Raw genomic sequence first — 27,074 nt, forward strand, 5'->3', positions numbered from 1 at the left:
GGCCTGCTGTGTTCATCCAGCTCTACACCTTGTTATCTCAGATTCTCCAGCATCTGCAGTTCCTACTATCTCTGATACTTGTTGAACTTAAGTTTTTTTTTGTTCACATGTGGAATTAAAGAATAAAATCAAAACTTTTTCTATTTATAATGGAACTAAATGATTCCCATTGGGCAATCGATGAGAACCATTCTGAATTTTGTCAACAGAGTTTCTCCATTACATATCAATTTGTATTCTGCAAATAGAACTGTACATTTCCAGCTGGGATGAATTGAATTACAATAGGGCAGGACAAACAAGGATATCTTTTTTTAAATCTATCCAAGAATGAAAAAGTCCACATTTGTTGAACTAATAACATTAATTGGTAAGGTAGATTCTCCAATGGGCACAATATACCCTGACATATTCTACACCTGTAAGGAAAGGAATTCCAAATAACACAACCATTTGGATGCATGCAGCACTTTTACTATGAAAAAAAAAGGTGACAAGAAAATTTGCAGGGGTGAATTAAGGAATAAAGTAAAAGGGAGAAATGAGATGAGGCTTGATCAAAAAGATAGCTTTTTAAGGGAGTTTCTTACAATGAGGAGAAAGTAATGAATAGGCAAGTGAGTTTATGGAGGGAATTCCACAGCATGAGGAATGAGTATGTGCATATGCAGCTGTCAGTTATGATGGAAGGAGGAGGGATAAGAGCCGAAGGATTAAGACCTTAAGACCACAAGATAAAGGAGCAGAATTAGGCCATTTAGCCCATTGGGTCTGCTCTGCCATTCAATCATGGCTGATATGTTTCTCAACCCCATTCTCCTGCCTCCTCCCTGTGACCCTTGATCCCCTTACTAATGAAGAACCTATCCATCTCAGTCTTAAATACACTCAATGACTTGATCTCCAGAGACTTCTGTGGCAATGATCTCCACAGATTAACCACTGGCTGAAGAAATTCCTCCTTATCTCAGTTCTAAAGGGTCATCACTTCACTCTGAGGCTTTGTCCTCAGGTCCTAATTTCCCCTATGAGTGGAAACAATTTCTGCACATCCACTGTTTCCAGGCCTCTCAGTAATCTGCAAGTTTCAATCAGATCCCCCCTCATCCTTCTAAACTCTATCAAGTACAGACCCAGAGTCCTCAACTGTTCCTCATATGACATGAGAGTTTTGAATGTCCCAGAGGTCCGACAGTAAGCTCCTGGCTACTGATACTTCTGCCTGAAAATCATCTGAGGTTGGTTTCCAAACTCCAAGCTGAAAGATTATTTGCTTTTGATGTTTTTCTCAAGCACCCCAGAGCCTCTGCAGATGCTCCATTCTATTGACATCTTGGCACAACCCCCAGTGTCTACTTTCCTGAGCTCACTTCAAATGGAGCAGACATTGGTCCTATGAAGAACAAACTGAGGTGGGACTAAGGCGACAACCTCAACTGTCATTTTTAGACACCAGCCTTATACTTACTCCAAACATAGGACCAGGACTGCTCATTAAGAATGCTGAAAAAATTGTTACACTGTGCATTGGAATGGAAGTCTATTACAGGAATCCGTCATTCCTTTTTCATTCTCTCTCCACCTGAGTACTGGGCATTTCCATCATGATATGAGGAAAATAGTCATCTCTATAATTGCATTATTTAAAAGCCAAACTTTGCCTTTTTTTTCTGAAACTTAAAGGACAAATATAACTGGCAATGGTGGAAATGAGAAATGTAAGCAGAAAGCAATGTTTATGTGCAGGAAGTATCAAAAGAGAAGTCAAGTTTCAACTCTGATGGGTTATACTAAAGCATTAGCTTCACTTTCTCTCAGACAAGCTGATCTTTTCACAATTTTCTATTGAAAGTACCATTCTATATATATCGATTATACACCTAATGCTGTAGTCATCAAAATATTACCTTTCACTTTACCAGCTTAGGCTGGATGAACATCTTGGATGCTACGTTACATAACTTCCTACTCCAATCTCTCCATCAAGTAAAACACAATTTTTTCCATCTTCAATATTTTGATATTCAAGGGACCAAAGTATTCAAAGAAAATGAAAAAAAAGTTTTTTCTAACATCCTTTTTTTCTTCTGGGACATACATTACAATGATCAAATTCATCTTTCATCACTGGATAATCCCTGGAGAGTTGGAAATTCAACAGGACTTGGAAAACTCCCTGAGAGTAGGGAAACCCATTTTGAAGGTATCAGTATTCACCTATAAAGCCATTTTCATGAAGGTTTTCACCTTTGAGTGTCATGCAACATTGGCTAATAAAAACGATTGCTGCAACAAAAATGTAATGTTTACAAAGAACAGGTCAAGTCTACTTGCTGTTGCAGGCTTTGGACAATCAAGCCACAAAGTACCTCAGAATGTTCTGATTTCTCTTCACAGATGCTGCTAGACCTGCTGAGCTTTTCCAGCAACTTCTGTTTTGGTCCTCAGAATGTTCTTGTTTTCGTGACCATAATGTTGTTGAAAAATTTGTCAATACCCTGAATTTGTGTATTAGTCATTCAGGAGAATTGCTGATGAAATCCAGTGCTGTTGTGCTGCAGAGCAAGCTACATCTCTGAGCTCCACTATCTTTGCTTTGTTTATGACATCAACCATGTTGGTACAGGGAGAAGAGGGAATGTTTCATATCTAATTTTGGTTTAGTTTTATACCTGGCCTGATTTTGCTCGCTCCTTTCTTTGTGGTTCTTTCACCTTCCTTTGACAGTTTTGGAATTCCTATACCCCTCAGCTCTGTCTACTTCACAAATCTACACCCTCTCATTCCTGTCTGTAATCAACAACAATTTCACAACTTTGAGACTTCCTCAGCTTCTCTCTTTCCTCAGGAAACCACCACAGTTACCTACTTCACTGTCTCATCCCTGCCCCTTCCAGCTCTGATCAATAATATCACAAGCTATTCATGTCCCAGTCATTCCCACATATTTTCCCATTTACTCAGAGAAGCTGTTGGCTCATTGATTGTTTCTCTTCCTTCAGTCTTTACGTTTTTCATTCCTGCAGATTTCCCACTCCTCCACTGATGCTACCTGTTGTTCCCCTGCATAACGTTAGTGCCTCTGCTGTCCTTCTTCAGCAATCATGATCTCTTCCTCTCCTCCAATTACACCTTTCATCTTTATTTTCCCACATCTGCCTTCAACAATCCCCTTGCTAGCATCATCTTAGCTGTCCTTCTCCCAAGCTCCTGTCCTTTTCTGTCTCCAGCCTCACTGCCACCCTCCCCTTGTTTCAACTCTATTTCCCATATCCTCCTACTTTTCCACTGCTACCCCCATTTTGACCCAATTATCAGCTCGCTTTCTAACCTTGCTCGACCAGAATATTGTCCTTGAGTGACGTTTTTTGAGATCAAGTAGTATTTAAAAAATCTAAGGTGCTCTTAAAGCTCTTAAGATTTGAACAACAGCTTGAACAGCTTAAGCATAACACTCTGAGCTCATGCTATCGTAAAATTTGCCTCAATTGTATTGCAGCTTTGCAATGCAGTTCCAATCACTGTTTTCTTCGGTGCATTGTGAATAATGCTGTAGATTTTTTTTTATTATTATACATACAATGATGTACCTGCTTCTCTGCGTGTGTTTTTTTATTTAAATTCAGCAGGACTCTGCCAAGAAAATTAATTGCTAATTGGTCTGGCTGCTTCTATTGTTGGAGTGTGTAAGGTTGAAAAAGTAAACTGATTGCTTTAATAAACTAGCACATAGAAGCTTCTGTTTCATGTTGCAAATGTTGATTTAAAAAGCTTTCAAATCATTTTGATGCAGCTACTAAACTGTACAGTCTTAATGCTTTGAAGCAGTAAATTTATTATAATTCACACATCCCACCTCCTGCTATTAGTTGGATTTTGTTTCCCACAAGCATTCGAGGTCACAGCGTGTTGCTTAATTATTAAGAGGTGTATGATTAAGTAATTTAAAAACCACCACTGGTGTTTCCACTCCCCCATGGGGAGTTGTTATGTTGGTCCACATAACATACACAAATAGATTTTGTGTTATAAATTATCTTGTTGGTCTTGTATAATATTTCATTTTTCATCATATGAACCAATGTGACTTGCCATATATGTGTTGGCTTTGCCCATATATCAGTTAGCTGGACATAATATTACACACAGACAGAATATTAGGTACTAACTATCTCCAGTTTTATTCATTGGTGTCTAATGCTTCATAACGAGGAGAGGAAATCATTTAAAATATAATGTAATTAATTGTAATACTGAAAAAAAAAGCAAACCAGAATTGAATCATTGTTTATGTTGATGAGGCCAGTTGTGACTGAGTGTATGTGAGGATAAGGGGATAAAGCTTTCAGCAGTGCTGTCTTGGTAAATGTAGCAACTGTCAATTTGCACTTGCATCTGTTTCCAGCGTATTTCAGCACTGCCTGCATCATACCAGGTTTGTGGTGTGTGTCAGGAATATCACACTCACTATGAAAACATAAGGAGTTCCCTCACAGAACCTTGAGACTGAATCAATAGTGATAAGTTAAATATGTTGATGCTGTTGGTTCTGGTGTATTTTGATGCTGAAATTGACTATTAGTGGTGTAGGTAAGAAAAAGCAAATTTGAACACAGTTCACGATACATCTAGATCAGTTCCCTTTGATCATAAAAGCGGCCAATTTAGATTATCAAGAGTTCAAATCATTTCTCAGAAACTCTGCATCTTGGTCTTTGAGTCCATTCCCTCTCCTGCAGTCATGGGTGATCTTTGGATGTAGACCATGAAAGGGAGCAGTAGAAAACTGGAGAAATTGGGAAAAGAAAAAAGTGCAGGGGCCATCTCACAGCAGGTCTTTAGGGAGCACTCCTGTGCCTTGGTCACTTTGAGGACCAATGCATGAGATGATATCACTTTGTAAAAGGAGGCTACCACTAAGCCATATCATCAGCTTCAGCCTTGTCAGGTTCCTGCCAGGTCGTACAGGCAATATCAGCCATATCTTTACACCAGGAGGAACATTTGCGTTTCTTACCCAGCGCCAAAGCAAAGCAGCATAATGCAGCAATAAGAACAGAATGTGCCACAAGGACCCACCAAGTCTATGTAAGTGGAGAAAGAACAGAGTGAATGTTTCAGGTCAATGACCTTTCATCAGAACTGAGAAACTGAGTTTGCAGTGCAGAGGTTTTGAGCAGGGTTTGACAGTACAAGGGACAAAGAGAATGTGGTGGGGTAAAAGACAGGAATGATACAGGAGTTGGTCTTATAGGAAATGGTGATGAGGTAAGAAGGTTTAAAAAAGGAACAAAAAGTGTCAGTAGATCAGCTGTGGAGCTGGCTGAAAGTGAAAATAAGAGAAAAATTGAGAAAACCAAACTTGTTCTTCAACAGTGTGTTACATCAATTCAAACCTACATGTGTTAGCAGCCTCCACAGTAAACACACTGCACTTGCAGCAAGCAGGCAGTCAGGTCTCATAGTCTTACAGGAGCAGTCTCATTGCTCAGTCAGACATTCCTGGCACTGTCAGTCAAGAGCAGTCTCTAATACCAGCCCAGTCTGGTATCTGGTTGGGTTGTTCTCCATCAAGAGATTTGTGCCTCAGTTGGTCACAGTCAGTTCTATGGCTCTATAGTGGCCAGACCAGAGGTTAGGGCTAATGCGATTTTGGGGAAACCTACAGGCACCAGGAAGTGGGGGAGGGGTACAAGCTGCGTTCATCAGGTTCACCCTGAGAAGGCAGGGGAAAAGGGTTTGGGGGTGGGATGGGGGGATTGCCACTGCTGTGGGAAGGAGACTCAGGAACCTATTCATTGGGCTGCAAGCTGGGCAGAAGTGAAGGGGCGAAGAAAACTTTGATAGGGTACAGCTGTATTTGTAAAGGGTAACACAGCAAAGTATAGGTGGGAACGAGGTAAAGTGAGAGGACTGTTTGTCCACGGTAAGCAGTAGCCTGGCTTTAAGAGTGGGCAAAATGTATGACCACACCAAGCATGGTTACCCCAAAAGCTAGGAGCTAAGGGAAGAGGGGGATAAAGGTGGGCAAGTACAGGGTTACACAAACAGATCGGATGGGGACTTGAGGAGGTGTGAAGCCTATCAGGAAGGGGATTTGGATGTTTGGCACCTCACCAACATCTAAAGGCAGAGGTCGTTGGCCCAGACATGCTTAGGCTCTTGGATCTTCCTTAGTTTGAACTTCTGTAGGTCAGATGGGGTTAGGCAAGGTGGAGGGTGAAGCCTTGTTAACTTCTGATGTCCTGAGAGGAGACGGCCGAAGGGCCTGTGTGTGGTACATGCTCTAGCTGGGTACGTCCTAGCACTGCCCTGCCTCCTTGTGAGGAAGGGGCACCTGGAGTGTGAATGCATGAGGACAAAGGCCACTCCACAGACTTCTCCCTGCCTGGAGCTGAGAGGGTGCCCAGTCTTCAAAAGTCTGTCAAGTGACAGTAACCTGGTGCATTTTAACTTGGCCAGCCACGAAACTGTCACCAGTTTGTGCTTTCAAACTTTCTAACACTAATGTTCCCACCGAGGTACGAGCTGGTGAGGAGTGCAGGAGGCAGCCTTCCCAGTGCTTCCTCTGAGGTCTCAGTACCTGTGTCCTCAGAGGCTGAGGAGGTGGCCAATGGCAGAGCAGGTATTTTTTCCACAGAATCCCATTGGTATGTGCAGGACATGAGGGAGAAGGTATTGCAGTCAGTGGTTCAAAGTGCTATGCAATATTGAGACTCATAGGGAAGTTACTGTGAGAGTTACAGTGGAATGAAGTGTGGTATTTACTTTGCAGGACATTAAAGTCTTGGCCTCCCTTTAGAACCAATCCTGATCTTCTGCAAGGTCCACAGTTTTCAACCAATAGGTGTCTGATGTCGGGCACTTCTTCACCCATCTGGACCCTCTGTGCCCTATAGTGAGCTATTGTCTCCTGTAATGAGAGAAAGCAAGGGATTGAGCTGAATGTGGATGGCATCACTGTTAGTGCAGGTGCAGGAGGAGGAAAGGTGTCGAGGTGCTCTGAGACAGCACAGAAGCCAGTGCAGGATTAGTGGGAGGCTGGGGGGAGCTTGAGTGATTGAGCCAATAGTAAGAGAGGCCGAGCATGAGCCTAAACGGATAGTGAGTGCTCCTGGGGGCCAATCCTCCGCATCATTGAGACTGCATGGACACAGGTGGTGACCTCAGAGCAGGCTGCTTGGATCTGGTGGCACAGACCCCTCTGCTAGTCTTCCAAAGAGCTGATATCCCTCCTTTGTTCTAGGACCTCTAGGTCTGTATGGGGGAAATCACGGTGCCAGCTTGTCCTTCCCTGACATCTTTGCCCTGTGTCCAACACCGAGCAGGGCGGCTTCCAAATGCAAGTGCTCACCTGGGTGCACAGTCACCTTCTATACTTGGCATGGGACCACAGAAGCTGGTCTTTCTGCAGATATCCAGTGAATGGTGAGTTATTCCAGAAATATTGTGTGCTACAATGGGAGGGACACCATTGAGGCAGGGTAGGTCATTATGAGGTGAGTTTAGTAACTTAGGGTAAGAAATCTAGCTAGGACTAATGCAAAAAACATTCAAAAAATCCTATTGCAACTTACAATTTAGCCAAAAAAGTGTGAGATTCAGACCGTGGTCACCATTACTGAGGCTTGCTTTCAATTCCGGATTTATCAATTAAATTTGAATTCCACCATCTGCTGTGATGGGATTTGAGCGCTTGTCCCCAGGGCAGTTGCCTGGACATTACATTCCTAGTCCAGTGTCATTTCCTGTTTGCCATTATCTTTTAATAAGGCCTTAAGTAATGCTTCTGCAGCCTGGACTGTGGTGAAGATTTTTGTCAGTGCAGCCTTGAACAGCTACAGTAAATCCTCTGTGTCTGCAAGTTCATGTATCACAAATTTGCCTATCTGCACCAAAAATAAGTAACAACAAAAATGAACATCCGTGGGCAAAAATTGTGTGTCCATGATTTTTAACCCATTTTTAATGATCTCCATACTTGCGAATGTTATCACTTGTGGGGGTTCTTGGGAACAGAACTCTCGTGGATTGGGAGGAATGACTGGACCCAGATATGTATTCATCTGTTGAATGCTGGAGCAGCGCCTTCAAGGAGAAATCATCAACCAAGTACACTTCCAGTCTTCCTCTGTATTCACTGGTGTGGGCATCAGAGTGCACCTCTCATTTAAGAGCTGTAGGCTGCTTTTAGATAGTGTTAAAGAAGCCAATGTGCTCCTCTCCAAAACCCCAAACAGATGTACAGCCCATGAGAAGCACAGACTTTGTTCTGGGAACCACAATGTCGGATGGATGTGAATGAATTAGAGAGAGTGGAGAAGTTTACGAGAATGGTTCCAGAGATGAGAGTCTTCAGTTATATGAAAATTAGGACTTTTTTCCTTGGAGATGAGAAGGCAAGGAAAAGATTTGAAAGAAGTTTTCAAAACTGAGGGTTCTGGACAAAGTAGTTTGGGAGAAACTGTTCCTGCTCATAAAAGGATCAAAAACCAGGGGGCACAGTTTAAAGTGTTTTGCAAAAGATGCAAATACTAGGTGATAAAAGAAAACATTTTCACGCAGTGAGTAGTTAACATATGGAATGCATTGCCTGGAAGTGTGGTGGAAGCACATTCAGTTGAGGCATTCAAGAGGTGATTGAATAAATATTTAAATAAAAATGGTTATGTAGTTGGGGATGCTGCCCCTTTACGTGAGCTGGTCAGGTGATCGAGAGGGACAGAGCTTGGCTTCAGTCTAGAACCTGCTGTGGAGGTATGAGCATCATCAATAAAGTGGTCTTGTTCAGATTTACTATTTGTCTACGTCAACACAGTGTGGAGCTGGAGGAACACAGCAGGTCAGGCAGCATCAGAGGAACAGGAAAATCGACGTTTTGTGTTGGGACCCTTATCTCTCTCTCTCTCTCTCTCTCTACCATTTGTCTACTTTGTGGTAAAATTCCTGGTTCCAGCTGAAGCACTGACATATCAGAAATCATGTACATTGTTACAGGCAAGAGACATGAGATTGACACTGAGTTAAAATAGTCAGGGATCTGGTGCAGACATGATGGGCCAAATGGCTGTCATTTGCACCACAACACCTCTGTCATTCTGAGATAGTAAGAACTGCCGATGCTGGTGTCAGATATAACACAGTGTGGAGCTGGAGGAACACAGGAGGCCAGGCAGCATCAGAGGGGCAGGAAAGCTGAATTTTCGGGTTGGGACCCTTCTTCAGAAAAAGATGTCATTCTGTTTTGACCTTTTGCATACCATTGTCAGGAATTATTGAAATTTTTCTCACAATCTATGGAAAATCTGGAAAATCCAAGAGAATAGACAGACCTGTTTTTTTGGCCTTAATGAATTGAAGGCCCTCCATGTGTATTGATAGATTTGCTTTGGTTGAACAGCAGAACATCTAATTCAAGAATGTAGATGCTACTGATACTTAAAGCAGCAGATGCCATGAATTAACAACTATTCTATTGGCAGATCTTCAAATAGATGGCATTGTGTGCTCTGACTCTTTTCAACTTTAATTGCCCTAATGAAATTTTGGTCAGCCTATAAACCATTGCATATGTATTGGTCTTTCAGTTTTTGCACGTTTTCTGATTTTGGATGAGAATCAAACGCACAAATGACATTATATGCAATGTGATTAAATTCCAGCACTCAATTTTCCAGCTGTATTTATTGGGTAAAACTTTTTACGCCTGAGAATTCCAGAATTTCAGTGAAAGCTTTCTCCATTGGTCATCCTACCTCACCAGAAACTTGAATCACTTTATTAGAAAAAGAAGAGTTTCTTAGTCTGGAGACTTTCTGCTTCGTTGGAACAATTTTGCTCTGTGGGTGCACATTTAAATCACTTTCATGTGAGCAGCTTTTGTTGCAGGCCCAATCTCATTAGAAAAAAGATTGGAAACATCTAAATAAATTTAATACAGCATCTTACAGTAGTTTATGACTGATTAATCGTGTCACTGAAGCTTCTATGGAGCTGTTCTTATCCTGGCCTATCTGTTTAGGACTACTGCCCAAATACTTCCTCTGAGGGATGAGCGAAATGGATAAAAATCCAGGTAAGTGTATTTGCTAACAAGCCACTAGGGTCAAGTAGAAGTTAATTACATGCTGCTGGTAAATATCTTGTCTGTAACCTGGATATCAAGGTCAGAAATAACATTTTCTTCCCTTTTGGAAAATATATCTGAAACTTTGAAGTACGAAATTTGAAATTTAATAAACAAATGCGAGTTAAACCCATGTTTTTAAATCAGTAATAGATCACAGGGAGCATTTCATTATCAGGCAAATTGTGTAATATTTCATTATGATAGAAACAGTATGTTGTACTGTGATGCTAAGGTCATTCCACGTTCCTTTGAGAGCTCAAAAACTAATTGCTGTTAAGTAAACAATTGGTCATTTAATGAGAGTCTTAATTGCCATTTAGGTTCCAACTTCAAATTCTAGTGTTGTTTCTTTTCTTTTGAAATATGATTGATAAGGTCAATTAGGAAGTTTCAGACATTGAGTCTAATTCTGTTATGCCAAGACTACTGCTCATTAGGCATCCTGTGCAGTTGTACTGAAGTGTAAGAAGTGCTGCAGCAGAAATGAAAATTTTCAGTAAAAATGATCAAGCAATGGAAGGTAGAATGAGGAACACATCAAGCAGTTGTGTGCAGTCATCCTGCAAATAGTGAAGTGATTGTAAGGATGAATAAATTTCTAGATCAAGAAGCATATCACAAAAACAGCATGGTTAGAATAAGTTATTGATTTTCTCATAGACAATGACTATGTCTCCAAAGCCAGTCCACAAGGTACATGTGAGGTATGATGGAATATTCCAACACTTGCCTGGGCGATTGCAGTTAAACTACACTAAAGAAGTTTGACACCATCAAAGACAAAGCAATCCATTTTATGGGCATCCCATTCATCACCTTCACTCCCTTCACCACTAATGCACAAGGACAGCAGTGTGTACCTTCTACAAGATGCGTTGCAGCAACTCATTACGGTTCCTTAAAAGAACGTCTACATTCTGCCCGCAAAAAAGACCCTGTGCTTTCAGTTGCCTACCACTTTAACAGACCACCCTGTTCCCTGTCCGACATTTCTGTCTCTGGCTTGCTGCTGTGTTCCAGCGAAGCTCAGCGCAAGATGAAAAAACACCACCTCATTTTCCGCTTGGGGACCCTACAGCCCTTTTGACTTAATATCGTGTTCAATAATTTTTAGAGCCTAAACTCTCCCACGTCCTAGCCCCCAACCCCACACACCAGTCCTTCCTATCACATAGTCTACTATTACACACTACACATTTTTAGCCACTAACAGTCTCCATTAACAAATATTCACTCTCCTAGCCACATCATCATCCACTCCTTTGTCTGTCCAACTGTTCTTCTGTCTTTTTGGGCTATATTCCACCTATTGTTTACTCTTGGCCCCTCCCCCAACCCTATTTTCTGCATATAAACCAAAACTTTCCTAGCTATCATCAGTTCTGAGGAAGGGTCACCTGAAGCGTTAACTCTGATTTCTCTTCACAGATGCTGCCAGACCTGCTGAGCTTTGCCAGCAATCTCTATGCTTCCTTTGGCAGCAGCTTCAAAATCCACAACCTGCACTATTCAGAAGGACAAGGACAACAGATATATAGGACACCACGACCAGAAAATTCTCCTCCAAGCCACACACCATTCTGAAACTAAATTGTCATTCTTTCACTGTCACTGGGTTAAAATCCTGGGCAGTCCCTCCCTAACAGCACTGTGGGTATCCCTATATACAATGGACAGCAATTCAAGAAGGCAGCTCACCACCATCTTCTCCAGGGCTATTACAGACCAGCAATAAATGATAGACTGATTTGCAATGTCCACATTCCTTGACTGACTTTTTAAAAAAAAATTGCGATAGCATCACTTTAAAATTCTACCATTTGGTGTGTATGTTTTCTCCTCCTGTTCCTATCAAAATGCATCACCTCATTCTATTCTGTGTTGCGTTTTATCTGCCATAGTCCACAACAGCTTGACCTGCTGCTCATTCTACCTTCAATTGCTTGATCATTTTTACTAAAGATCTTCCTTTCTACCGGTCTGTCTACGTCCTTTTGAATTCCAGCACAATTATCTTCACTGTTGATCTCACTTCCAAATTTCATTTTGTCTTCAAATTTGAAACTTATGTTCTGCAACCCCAGGTTCAAGTCATTGATGTAAACCTGTTCCTTTATTCCTCATTGGGACAATGAACTGGAGCATGGCAGCTACATGCAGCCTCAAGTTGATGGTGAAAAATCAAAGGATCAGAAGCAATTTCAAATACATGAAGAGCTTGAAACGATACTTACCAGCAGTCTATCCCATTTATGACTGGGCACTGTAAATTCTTATAACATAGTAAAATATATAATGGTCATAATATCTTGTTTCACTCAATTGCCTGCAAATGTTGTTTGGGATTCTTTCAGAAATCAAGACAAAGATTTTAATTTGTCTCTGGAGCTTATATAAACCACTGAATATTCCAATCTAACTGAAGTATGAGGCCATTTATCATTTCTTATTGCTGATGCACTGCTACTCTCATGGCAACCTGAAGTGTTCTCTTTTTGAATTTGATAGAATTGCAGGAAAGCAAATAGTGTGTCCTGCTTTCTGACCTGCATTTCTAGAGATAGAATGAAGTGGTGGATACATTAATATTATCCAACATTTAAGAAGCAGGGTTGTGCCTGTAATTTCCTGCACAATGAATCAGAGGCTGCAAACCAAACACTTAGCTTGAGGTCAGCAACCAGAGGTTGAATCACTTCAAACAACTTGCACATTTCTCCTGTGACTAGTGTACCATGAACATGCCAGCTAGCTATTAGACAAGCTCAAACTGATTAATGGGTGGAAGGAGTTGGAAAATGAAAATTATGTACAACACTTTGTACAAAAAAAATCAAATTGAATCTTGAAAAGAAATTGGATTTTATTTTTTATTTAGGAGATGAGGGCGTCACTGGATGAGCCAGCATGGATTGTCTCGTCCCTACGGGCCTTGACCAGGTGATGGTGACCTTGAACCACCACAATCCATGCTGAGTGGAGGCACCCACAGTGCTCTTAGGGAGGGAGTTCCAGGATTTTGACCCAGTGACAGTGGAAAGTTGATGATATATTTCCATGTCAGATTGGTGTGTGGCTTAGAGAGGAACTCACTGGCATATATCTGTCACCCTCATCCTTCTAGATGGTAATGGCTATAGGTTTGGAAGATGCTTTCCAAGGAATCTTGGTGAATTGTAGTATTGCATCTTGTAGATAGTACACAGTGCTGCCATTGTGTGTTGATGGTGGAGGGAGTGAATATTTGTGGATGTGTTGCCAATCAAGTAGGCTGATTCATCCTGGATGATGTCAAGCATCTTGAGTGTTGAAGCTGCACCATCCAGGCAAGTAGGGTGTATTCCTTTACACTCCTGAATTGTGCCTTGTAGTTGGTGGACAGACTTTGAGGAGTTAGGAGGTGAGTTACTTGCTTCAGAATTCCTAGCCTCTGACCTGTTCTTCTAACTACAGTGCTTATACAGTTAGTCTAGTTTAGTTTCTGGTCTTTGGTAAGCACCAGAATGTTGATAATAGGGGTTTCAACAATGTTAATGCTATTAAATGTCATTAGATGGTTAGGTCCTCTCTTGTTGTAAAATTCTGTAGGTATTTAGCTTTTTTGTCACTCTTGTATGATTTTGATGATATCACGCATTATATTGGGCTGTATAAAGTTTTGCATTAATTTAAATTAAGGAAGTCACATTATTCATTTCCAACCTCCAACTCTTAATCTTTATTTTTATCTCCATGGTTACTATGACAGGCTGGGGATTGGTTAGTTCAGGTGATTGGATGGCTGGTTTGTGATGTGGAGTGACACCAACAGTGTGGATTCAATTCTTGTAACAACTCAGCGTACCACAAAATCCCTGCCTTCTTACCCAAATCCTTCAGCTAAGGCATGGTGACCCTCAGGTCAAACCTACTGCCAGCCATCTCTAAGGAGAGAGCAGCCTATGGTCCTCTGGGACTATAGCGATTACTAGTATGACAGTACAGCTTGAAAGCACATATTCTTGATATCGTCACTATATTAAATTATATGACCCAAAGGTACAAAGATCTCATAATCCTTCTTACCACCACTTAAAGCATAACACTCCACTGAAAGCATGTTCCTCTGTTGTACCAGGGGAATATAATGTTTGAATATGATAGTTAGCTGTAATAAATGCCTGTTGGATTCTTCACTACTGAAATAGCCCAGTTCCTTTATATTATTGGAGATAACATCAGCATTGCTGTATCAGGCTGGAGGCAAAATCACATCCAATGTTGAAGGGGAAAAGCAATAAAGAAAATAAGAAACAAGAAACAGTACGACCAAGGGTTGCGTGAAAGAAATGGATGCTAATGTGGAATAGAGTGCTGACTTATTAAATCGATCAGTTATTGCTGAAGAAGGTCATGTTGAGGGTTGGGAGGGAACTTGTGCGGATTATAAAGGCCAGCATGACCCAGTTGGGTTGAATGACCTTGCTCTGTGTGGTACATACTTTGTAATTTCACTCAGAATAGTATAATCAGACAGATGAACTGAACAGTCTCTGCACATGTAAATAATATGAAAACAATGGCTGGCTGCCTTCCCATAAAACAATTGCATCACCCCATAGAGGTGAACTGAGAACTTATAATACAGTGCATGCCTCCAGTGGTGCCACAGTGGAACACACATTTAGCCTTGTGAAGCAACAGTTATGAGCCATGAACAGAACAGATAATATTATGATGTTTATTTTTTGAACAGAAGCTGTTTACAGAGCAAAACAGCATGATGATGTTGATCTGTCAGGTGGGAATCATTTGAATTAAACAATCGGAGAGAAGATGTATCCCTCATGAATATAGTTGGAATTGGTGGTAGCTCCAGCTTGCTAGGATGGCTAGGAAGGCAAAGTATTCTGCCACTTGATAAACATCCAAGGTAAAGGCAACAAATCATTCCAGGAAGGAGGAAGGAGATGGAAAGTAAGAATTGTGTGCAATAAGCCTGCTGACTTCTTTTGAAGTGAATGTTGGAGACACAACACAATTCTATTCAATTAGTAAAGGACAGCTGGTTAGGATTAAAATCACCAGCTGCTTAAAGGAAGGTTTGCTTTTATCTATCGTGCGTGAAGTGTTTGGTAAATACAAAAACATTTTTCTCCTATTAGTGTGGTTCATCTTCTAATTTGCACTTGGCTCTGGAGAGAAGAGATGCAACCATTTCTAGCATTTAATGTCCATCAAATAATTTTTATGAATGGCATTGATAATACATTTTCTTTTCACTGAAGATGAATGCATGGTGTTAGTTAAATCTTGAACTACATGGGCACACAGTGCCTATTTTTGCGTGTAACAGGAGCGAAAGCTTGAATATGTAATGAGACAGAGAATACCAGCTAGAAATTGAGAAAGAGGACTATTAGCTGGATTGTGCTGAAAGAGGGATTCAGGTTTTAGCATAATTGGACAGTTGGAGGGAAAGAGAGCAAGGATTAAATTGGATAGACCCCAAAAACTGGCATGCATTAGGCAGCATGCCAACTTCACGCATACTGCTCACTTCAATTAAATCTGTATCTAGCCTGCATGAACTCTACACAATCTTGACAAAGTGCAAGATTGTCTAGCTTGCACATCTGAACAGGCAGCTTCATTGTGTGGGAGAAGGTGCTAAAAGTAATGGTTGAAGAAAGTCTGACTTGGGAAGGTAGGAGGAATCTTGAAAGGGGAATCTAAGGTTTTTGAAGCACTGAGGTAAATTGATCATTGTCACAGAGGACTACTCTCTCGTTAGAGAGAAATGGCTGGTTATGGTTTAACCTGAGGGTCACCACAGGTGAGGGGAGAGGTTGGGAAAGCCAGGAATTGAACCCATGCTATTGGTGTCACTGTGCATCACAAACCAGCCATCCAGCCAAATAAGCTAACTGACCCCCTTTGATGCACTGGAGACCTTGACAAGGGAAATGGAAAGATGGAGAGAGACTACCTATTTGGAGGAGGCTACAAAGTCCTCCAGACACACAGTCAGTTGTCAGTGGGAGCAGATAAGCATTGAGTTCAGTGCCAGGAGATATATGCTGAGGATCTGGATGCAGTGCCAAAGAACTTCACTGACAGCACACAAGGACTCAAAGTAAGTGATTGCACCTTAAATAATACCAGATCCAATCCACAAAACCAGTGCCCTTGACCTCTTCACACGTCACCACAGTCTTGTCAATCACAAGCCAATCAGGCCTTATACCTAACATTCTTGTGCTTCACCTTATCCTCACACATTTAGCACTCCTCTGAGCTGCCCATATCTCTCACACACATTACCAGCTATTCAACTGTGGGTGTGGGAGTCACATGTAGGTCAGACCAGGTGAGGATGGCAGTTTCCTTCCATAAGGGACATTAGTGAACCAGATGGGTTTTTCCAACAATTGGTGATTCTTAATTCCAGATATTTTATTGAATTCAAATTCCACCATCTGCTGTGATGGGGTTTGAACCCAGGCCCCCACAACATTATCTGGGTCTCTGGATTAACAGTCCAGCGATAATACCACTAGGCCATCACCTCCCCCTATTGGAAGGGGAAAGCAACAGCTGCATGGTACATCATAGTGTAGGCTATTACAGGGACATCCAATGCTGAGGACATGGCCAGTAATGGTAATTAAATCATTAGACATGATGGTATCCCCCATCCCTATAAAATTCTGTGTCACGTGCCATTTCCCCCTCATCACATATTCCTGTGAGCTGCAAGCTGTAGATGGTGCAAGTATGTGGCTCTTACTTTCCTGACCTCCCCACTAACCACCTCTGCCCCCCTCCTTCCATAGCCAATGCTCATTCCCTTTTGCCATTCAGATACCTAGTAGGTGTGACCTGGCCAGGCAGCAGAGAAGCAGTAAGAAGACAGCGAAGATGAACACACAGCACCACTATTTGATTTCACCCTTGCAACCCTCATCTCCAACACTGACACTCCACATATCTTAAAGGATAGATTAGAGGCATCATCTGCACACTGGCTGGCAGATGAAAGCGCAGGGATAACAAGGGTAAGGTTGTGTATGAGTTCTGTTGCAGCTGACTCAAATATGGCTTTGGGGCCAGCTAGAAGAGGACATGTAAGGTTGTACACAGTGAAATGCTTGGTGCATTGGGCTATCGCTAGCCTATCAATGGTAGCAGTAAGCATGGGGGAGTGTTGGACTAAAATGGCTCATGGATTTGTTTGTAGCTCACAGCCCATCACTTTCAGGATGAAATTGGTGATGGACTCCACTCGCACACTTGTGAGCACAGCCGTGATGCAGCTGCTCATGTGGTCAATGTTGCAACTTCTATTGCAGCACAAGCAGCAGCCTCTCCAACAAATGAATACTACAGGGAAAGCTCAAACTGGTGTCGTGCAAACTCTATGAGTTGGAGGTGATGATAGAAGTAGAAAATTATCTATCCTTCAAGGCCATGGACTCAAAAGAAAATGTAACCTTTCAGCAGTTACAAGAGAATGATTTAGACTAGAATCGCCTATGAGTCAACGAACAGAGTTATGTGTGTAGCATTACATGCAAAGAGCAATGTCACAATGGTACTGTAACCTTCGATAACACTGTGTACATTTCGATTATAAACAATAAATAATTAAAGATTCTCTTTCAATCCAAGCAAAGCCTCATGCATTTTTATTTGGTTCTGGAATGTGGTTGTTGCCAGCAAGACTGGATTTATTGCTGGTCTCTATTTATACTCAAAATGTATTTGGGGGTCTTCTCTTTAAATTCCTGTAATTTTTCTAGCGACAACGTTCTGCCAATTATTCATGTTAGATATGGAATTCCAGGATCTTGATCCAGCCAGGATCAGGGGAACTACAATTCATGTCCAGCTCAGAATGCCATGTGAGTTTGAGGTAATGTTGCTGTCCACCTCAATGATGGAAGTCCCAAAATATCTGTGGGGAGCTGCTTCTGTACATCTTGTCAAAGAAAGTAACCCTATGATAAAAAGTAATGAATTTTAAATAATAAACTAAAACTTATGTGCACAATGACTTGTATAGAAATTGATTCAGAGATAGTAGGAACTGCTGATGCTGGAGAATCTGAGATAACAAGGTGTAGAGCTGGATGAACACAGCAGGCCGAGCAGGAAAGCTGACGTTTCGGGCCTGGACCCTTCTTCAGAAATGGTTGAAGAAGGGTCTAGGCCCGAAACATCAGCTTTCCTGCTCATCCAGCTCTACACCTTGTTATCTAGGTATAGAAATTGAACTTGTTTTATGTCAATCACTTCTTTCTGTCATTATATCTCATCACTGCCAAGTGTTTGAAGATTGCAAATGTAACATTTGGCTGTAAAGACTACAATTTCCATGTTATTAGTTTGGTCAAAGGCAAACCACAAAGAAAATGTTTAGCAAATTACCAGGGATTGAATTTTGTTTTTTGCAATCTAGCTGTTCAGTGATTGGTGCTGATTTGGAAAAAAAGATATGGACTAATAGGAGGAACTGAGAAAGGTGTAGGAGGAGATAGGATAATCTTATAGATCATTTCACTATTATCTAATATGGCAATGCAGACCAGAAAAAAAGTGATTTGATTTCCTTACAGTATTATCTCTTGGAAGGAAACCAATGTTCTAAAACTGAGTGGAAAAGCCATCTGTATGTATGTGCTTGGCGGACACCTTAAAAGTTAGTGTCAGGTGCTACTGTAAATGTTAGAGTATAAGCCGAACATTGAAGCCTTGCAAAATCCTTCCAGATACAATGGTTAACTTATACATAAACTATAAAAGTGAGCCGCTAGTATCGAAGGCAGCCCTTCTCCATGCTGGGTCTGCTCTGTAAATGCATATCTTAAACTCCCGTGCACCTTCACAGCACAGTCCATGTTGCCTGCTTAATCACTTGCACCCAGTTGTTAGATAAAACCTGCATTTGTGGGTTGAAAAATTGAGGCAGACTGTTAATGTAAGCATAATTATATCATGGCTGACAATGGTGAGCTTATATAGTGAGTATCCAAATAAAAAGAGCTGGATTTTACAATATTTCAGCAAAGTTTCATTTCTGTTGAATTCCACTGAGCATTTCTCTCCATGAGGCCTAGTGAGTTTTGTAACACACCTCATTAACCACCCATCCTGCCCCATTGCATCCCTCTTCTCCGATGTTAGCCAAATTCTACCACTCGCTGTTGCTGAAAGAACTCGCCACCGCTGAGATGTCCAGGGATAAACTGGCATCCCTGGTGGTGGTGCAATATTTAGAAAGCCATTTGACACCTTGATGATTGCTGGCACTGCAGATCTGCCCTACAAAGTCCATAAGATTTGCCCCAGACATGACAGATAAGGAGAGGTTGTTGCCTTGCTTTGTGGATGGGGACCTGAAGCTCCTGGAGGGTAAGGTGGTGCAGAGGAGTGCTGAGACATGCCTTCAGTTTTTAGACGCCAGAAGCTAAAGAGATCCTTTGGTCACACTTGTTTTGGTGTAAAGTCGCCCAGAAAATTGAGGGATTTCAAATATATTATATCTCGTCCAGACTTAAGAATTTTTTGTGCTAGTTTTTTGAATTAAAAAAAAAACCTTCTAACATACTGCCAGCTAATGGCAGCTTTTGTAGTTGTTAATATGTAAATAATTTGAGTGAAACCCAAGGAAATGATCTTCTCAAACAAAGCGTAATTTGCACCCAGATCACAGATTGAGTGCTAATCAAAGATTTTAACCTTATTTTGTTGCAAGTAGCCCCTTCATAGATCTAACTATGGGACTTTAGCCATTAAGATGTGAAAGCAAATGATTAAATGACCCTCTTGAAGACCATATTAATTCCTTTTTTGAGCATTTAGTGTGTACTGCAGTATTAGTATTTAGTATTGATTTGCTCTTGTAATGCCAAGGCTATGGCCAAATGCTGGAAAATGGAATTAGAATAGTTAGGTGGTGGTTTTTGACCAGTGCAGACGAAATAGGCTGAAGGGCCATTTCTGTGCTGCAGATCTCTATGATTCTAAGACTCCGTGGTTATGACCTAATGGTTTCCCTTGTAAATATCTTATTTGTATTAATTAGAGCTATATTCTGCTCTGGTAATTTTTTGGTGTTGTGTTGTGCTGTTGAGAATAGATAACAGGCTGTTTTCAAATGTGTGCTTCCTGAGAATGTGATTTCATTTGTGGGAATCAAAAATTAGCATTTGCTCAATATCCACCTGTGACAGTGCTTTTTTAAACACTTGTTCAGTAAAATTCTAACCTATTCATGAATATGTGTCAATCCAGCTGTGACGTGTACATTTCTTGTGCTGAATGTCGAAATGAAAATGGGGAGAATCCCGATCTAGCCAGGAGGTCCTAAATTGCAAGGCACTCCTGTTGCTTTGCAAATAGAGTCTGACGGGAGATTAAACAATTCAATCTTCCTCATCGCCAATGGTTGCATGTGTCTAGGAACAATTTAATTCCTTGTTTATGATTAAGAATAGTACAATAATGCAATCTAAATGGTAATGAATAAGTTATCTACCGATTGCTTCTACTGTTACATCTGCCTCCACATCTGTCCGAGCCTCAGAGATAGGTGGTCGAGATCACATCAGAAATGCTTGCAAGCCATATCCAGGAATACAATTTTGGTCTTATAACATCACTTGGACGCCAATGACATTTTTACTAACGTTATGTTGGTGATCATTAATGACAATGCATATCTACCAATGCTGATGGAAATTTTTAATGCCACTGGAAGGGCCAGTCCCCTGCAAACATCTGCCTTAAAAATTGAAAGAAAAGGATTTTTCTTCTGACTATGTTAACTTTTTGCCATTTCTCAGCACTCAGCCTTTTTTTTTGCATAGTTTTCCCAATTGAAGGGGCATAGTTTTGATCAATCTTTGCTTTCTGTGGTGAAAAAGAGAGACAGGTGCAGTAACACAGAGGAGGTCTGTGCAACTATACTTAGTCCTTTAAGGAGGCCAGGGAGGAGAAGGGCTGATGTGCTCATAGTGTCCACAGGTTTGAAGTGAGATCCCTGAATGTTAGCAAGGGATAGCGTTAGGGACTGATCTCTTTTAAAAAGAGATATGAGCTTCTCAGTGACTAACACAAATAAAATCACATAACAAGGTTTCAAGTTTTAAGGTGTCAACTGTAATAAATGAACGTAAATCAACATTAACTAAGCATGACTGTGTGGACGACCAGCTCACTAAATAACAGAAAAGGTATTCCCTGTTATTTCTTAATACAAATTAAACATGGCCTGGGGATTTATGTACTCTCGGTAGGAAGGTCTTGCTCCTCCCAGCAATAGCAGCATTTCCTCTCCCTCCCCCGCCTGGGTGAATGTACCACTGTCCTTTTCAACAAAAGCTACTTCTCATGGTCTTCTGGGCATGGACTACTAATGCTGACTACTGGGTCATTAACTATCCACAAGCTTTGTGCCTTTAGAAAAGGGGGATCCAGCCTCACTGTGATTAGAGGTGAACCCAGAAACTGCCCTTTTTCCAGCTGGAAGTACATGACCTTTTGTGGGTTGTGGGTCTTCCCCAAAACCCCTCTGACTGTTTCGACTGTCTGTGAGTCTATATGCAGTAAAAACAGCTGCACCCTATTTTACTTCAGTTGGCAAATCTTGCTCTTTATTTTTTGTAAGTTCTGACCTGGGCCCCTATCCCTACCTGTTCACATAGAATCATGGAAACCCTACAGTATGTAAGCAGGCCATTCAGCCCATTGAGCCCACATCCAATCCAAACCCACCCTATCCCTGTAACCTTGCTTTTCCCTTGCTTATCCACCGAACCTGTACATCTTTGGATTATGGGAGGAAACTGGAGCAACTGGAGGAAACTCGTGCAGAATATGCAAACTTCACACCGACAGTCACCCGAGCGTGGATTCGAATCTGGGTCCCTGGCACTGTGAGGCAACATTGCTAACCACTGCGCCACTATGTTGCCCAATGATCTTGTCTCCTGGCAGTTTTTGTAGGAGGACACAAACCCTCTTCAGCCTGCTCAATTTTATCTTGCCCTAAAGGGGACAATTTAAACCATAAGTATTTTATGTAAGTCCAGTGTTCATAATAGTAAACAAGTGCACTTCTCAGGCACAGTTGTATCATATCTGCAGCAGAATCTAGTGATGTCCCTGAATATGGATATGAGAGATTTTTGGAGTGAAGGCAGAATGACAGTCAAGTATAATTTACAGTGTTTACCAAACAAGGAAACTAATGAACAACTGTATTATAATCAAGTTGGTGAGCTGGATTTTGTGATCAGTGGCAAAGCAACTGCATTTGCCAATAACTTCAAAGAAATTTGCCCACAGTGTTTTAATGATCTCTGTGGTGCAGACTTTGTTCTAACATCAGTTTGCTTCTGGCATCAAGGCAACACAAGCTTCAGGCATTTGGCAGTGATAACAATGGCATCAAACGAAGTTAAGTATCATTTTTTCACAGACAGCAAACCAGAAAGTAAAAAAGAAATTGAATTCCTTTCTTTAAAACTTACATCTTCCAAGTGGCAAATTAGTTGATTGGAAACTACACATTAAGATAGAAGATAAAACACTATAAGCGAGTCATAGAGTCATACAGCACGAAAACAGATCCTTCAGTCCAACTAGTCCACACAGACCATTTTTCCCAAACTAAACTAGTCCCAACTGCCTGCTCTTGGCCCATATCCCTCCAAACCTTTCCTATTCATGTACCTATCCAAATGTTTTTAAATGTTGTACCGTATCCACCATTTCTCTGGCAGTTCATTTCACATACAAACCACCCTCTGTGTAAAAACAAAGTTGCCCCTCATGTCCTTTTTAAATCTTTCTCCTCTAACCTTAGAAATATGCCCCCTAGATTTGAATTCCCCCTCCTTAGGGAAAAAAAACCATTTGCTATTATTGATACCCCTCATGATTTTATAAATCTCTGTAAGGTCACCCCTCAACCTCCTACGCTCCATTGAAAAAAGTCCCAGCATTTTCAGCCTATCCTTATAACTCAAACTCTCTATTCCCAGCAACATTCTGGTAAGTCTTTTCTGAACCCTCTCCAGTTTAATAATATCCTTCCTGTAACAGGGCACCCAGAATATTCCAGAACAAGCCTCATCAACATCCTGTGGAACCTCAACATGACGTTTCAACTCCTATACTCAAAGGTCTGAGTGGTGAAGCCAAGCATGCGAAACACCTTTTTAACCACCCTAAAGTATTTTGTTTAAAAAATCAAATATGTGGAATTTATCATAATGGAGATCTTTGATTATCACCAAATATTAACATTACTGTTTCTAGGCCACTAAGACTGTTCAGAAGCAGTTATGATTTAGTTTGATGTCAGAAAGACAGTTACCTCTCATTCATCAAGATTTAGTTTTGTTAAAGGATTTTACAACAAGGCGAAGGTTGTAGGAGTGAAGGTTCTCGTCCATTCAATGAATTTAAATTGATTGCATGCTGGGGCTTCGGCAGTAGAGTCTCTTCAGAAGCAAAGATTCACTGACAGCAACTTCAACATGACAAGAATAAATTTTCAAATGATACCTCTGTGCGAATAAATCAAATTTCAAGACACATTAAATATCGACAATAACATTAAGCTATTTTGTATTGTTTGGTTTTAGGCCAACAAACTAAGGACAAAAACTTTACGGAATACGTTGAATCCAATCTGGAACGAGACTCTCACTTACTATGGGATTACTGATGAAGACATGGTACGGAAGACATTAAGGTAAAATAAAATTTTAATGTCTTGAAAATTTTGAAGCAGTTTAAAACTTTTGGATATGGAGAAGGGAAGATCTCATAATGTTTAAGGAAAGGAAATGAATAAGTGCTCAAAGAAACATGAGTTAATCTGGCCTGGTCAGAATAAATTTCTAAAAGGCTTAATTAACCTTATAAAAGATTTTGATGTTAGATAAAATCCTCTTTTTCTATATACTTTGTATTGTGCAAGCCTGCAGTCCGTGAAAATTGTAACATTCAAAGAACAGGCAGTTCCAAGGAGTTGCTACGTTTGATAGGTCCAAAATATCAGTTACATTAAATGACTCTGAGGAGCAAAGGCAGGCCTTCTCGTAAGATTTTCAGTCGGTCATACAGAATAGTTCAATGGTTACTGAACAGTCATTTGGAAAGAGGCAGTCCGATGAGTTATTTATCACATGCAGGCTGTTGGCTAATCAAGTACTTAGGGAACAGCTCCATTCTGAAGGCATGGAGGAATCTCTCTCTCTCGAACAAGGTAATTGTAATCTCAAGGACTGTTTCAAATATCGGAGATAATGTAGCTTCCAGAAGTTTAAAATAATGCCACATGGGTTGATGTTAATAATGTTAAGAATTTGCATCGTTATTATTTTTCACAACTAACGAACACAAGAAAATTGCTCTTTGGGAAAATGTTATGCTATTCAATCAGCCACTTAGTTTGGAGTCAACCTGTTGATGGTTGCGAACTGTATCTTGTCTTGTTAATGAGTCACAACAGCTACATTCCATAAAGACTGGAGAAATCACATGGTGTGTAATAGTTGTCGGTAGCTGGCATATTTTCTGCACCATCTGTATCATGCGTTCATCCAGCTACATATTGGGCGGTAGACAGTGCATTCCAGATCATCTGCTAATGAGGATTTCTGGTAAAATTGAACTGGAAAGGATATCAAGTGCAAAAGAATTGAAAACACTGGCAGTTATGATTAGATGATGGATTATTTCCACAGATTGAGATAACAGTAAGACAGTTTATGAATTTAAGATTCAAAAGATATTGAAGAATTAAAGATGCATATATAAAAATGGCAATGTTGGGAATGTGGAATATGCAACCAGAAGGAGTAGTTGAACCAAATAGCAGAACTGTATTTAAGTGGCAGTTCGATGGTAATTTGGAGGAGAAAATAATAGAACAATGTGGTACTGCAGTCTATGAAGAGGGATAAGTGGTGTTTCATTTGGAACACAACTGCAGACATAGACCAACTGGGCTGAATGGTGTCATTCTGTGCTATAGAAATGAGACAACGTTACTATTAAGTGGAACTTTCAGCCACAAACCACTGTCAAAGCAAAATCTAGTTTTTAAAAGAAGATGAATACATAGTTGTTTGAAAAACAAGATGTGCCATAGTGGTAGGAAGTCATTCGGAGGATGGGATCCAGATATGGCTCATGCAGAAAAGATACCACCTGAGATGTAATGGACCACATGGTATGTGTTTTTGTGTGGATTCTGTAAGAAATTTGTGAGGAGGATTTTATTGGCAGGAAACAACAGAAAAGGAGACATTTTTGAATTGATGTTTTTGATTCTTTTAAAAGTTTAAATCCATATTACAGTCCCCAAATCTATTGTTACATAGAAAGTTGAAATGTCCTAAATGGCAATATTTTAAATTTGACTAATCAATCAATGCAAAATTTGATTAAACTGGTATTCATCTTTTCCAAATCAACTGTTTTCCTATGTTGAAATATTCTTTTTGTATTTAGTAAACCAGCAAATGACAACTGCAATAAACAACAGACCACTGTTTTCATGAGAGTTAGTTGGGTGTTGGGAGAGAAAGACAATTCCAAATGATAATGAAAATGCCTGTTTATTCTTTATTTGAAGTCATAAATAACAATCAGTGTGTGCTTTTTTTCAATCCCTTCTGGCTTGCTGAGTAACTATTTAACCAGTATTCCTTCATTATATAGCATAGATTCTCATGAATAGAACTATGGAAAATGCTGGAAACAAAACATTATGCAATAACATGGAAATGAATTTCTGTTGGTAAATTGCGATATTTAATACACCTTGCTAAAAGCCAGTGGTACTATTTAGACATTCTGTAATGTTTTTATTGATTTCAATGGATTTCTCTTAGGTTATCATTAAATATGACTAGAACCATCAATGGACAAATGGCAGAATTTTATTTTCTCTCTAATATACAAAGAACCTCCAGTTTGTAATCAAGGAATTCTACATTTTATGACATTTAAAAGCAAACATCGTCAGACTTCTGAAAGTCATGCATAATGTCTCAGTTCAAACGATTGGGAAGCATTATCATGAGATAGTATACTCTATAACATTAAAATAAGACCTTGCAGCTCATCTTCACTTAATTTTGAAATAGAACCTATTAAATATTCAACATCATTGCTAGATTATTGTCAGTGTTCCTGTGAACTTCGTACCTGTGGGATACATAGATAACAACTTAATATTTTAAAATAGTAGCGAAAGAGTTAAAACAATGTGCTAACATAAGGGGATATTTTGTTCTTGGCGATTAGTCTAAGTAGTAATCAGTAAAGAGGACAATAGGGACGTTTTTAAGACGGAAGCAAGGCGACCATACCGGGATAAAGGTTAGGAAACAGACTACAAAGTAGCGAGCATAAGATGAATAGTTAAACAGGTAGTCGTGAAAAACACCTGTTTAAAAAATCATGAGAAAGGCAAAATACCAGAGATAAATGCGAACCAAAGCTGCAAAATAAGGAAGTGGAGCATGCCGAGGCTAAGTGAAAAGGAAATAACAACTGCTAAATGTATTGTTGGAACATTCAGTTTACGTGACTAACTGCGTCTACAAGAATGTGAGCCGTGCTCGGGCAGTCTGCAGTTACTTTATATCATCCATGCAGTCGTCATATACCATCTATGTAACTGCCATGTTTCTGCAAAAAGAAGACATTGCGTAGTTCCCTGCCTGGTTATTTCTATTATCGGGGAAACGAGTACCCTACAATACCCTGACCTTGCACGCTATGTTTTGTACTGTCCATCGAAGCTTTTTCATTAACACAGTCGGTATTGCAGCTGCATCAACGTTTGTAGGTTCTGAATACCGTTGGCTAACTCAAGGATTATCTCTTCTGTTTTTCCGTGGCATTTCTTCATAGATAGGCCTGTTCATTTCCTTTAAGC

At 40.4% G+C, this 27,074-nt stretch overlaps 1 protein-coding gene across 2 annotated transcripts in view; it reads left to right on the forward strand.

Annotated features, from left to right (window-relative positions):
• Window positions 1–27,074, forward strand: part of doc2b (double C2-like domains, beta) — a 260,828-nt gene that overhangs the window by 106,107 nt on the left and 127,647 nt on the right. For both annotated transcript variants that reach the window (XM_048612706.1, XM_048612707.1), the window contains exon 4: window positions 23,764–23,873. In XM_048612706.1, the coding sequence (XP_048468663.1) occupies window positions 23,764–23,873 (110 nt within the window). The remainder of the gene's footprint in view (window positions 1–23,763; window positions 23,874–27,074) is intronic.

Source organism: Rhincodon typus, chromosome 26, assembly GCF_021869965.1.
Source record: "Rhincodon typus isolate 14 chromosome 26, sRhiTyp1.1, whole genome shotgun sequence".
Lineage (NCBI taxonomy): Eukaryota > Metazoa > Chordata > Chondrichthyes > Orectolobiformes > Rhincodontidae > Rhincodon > Rhincodon typus.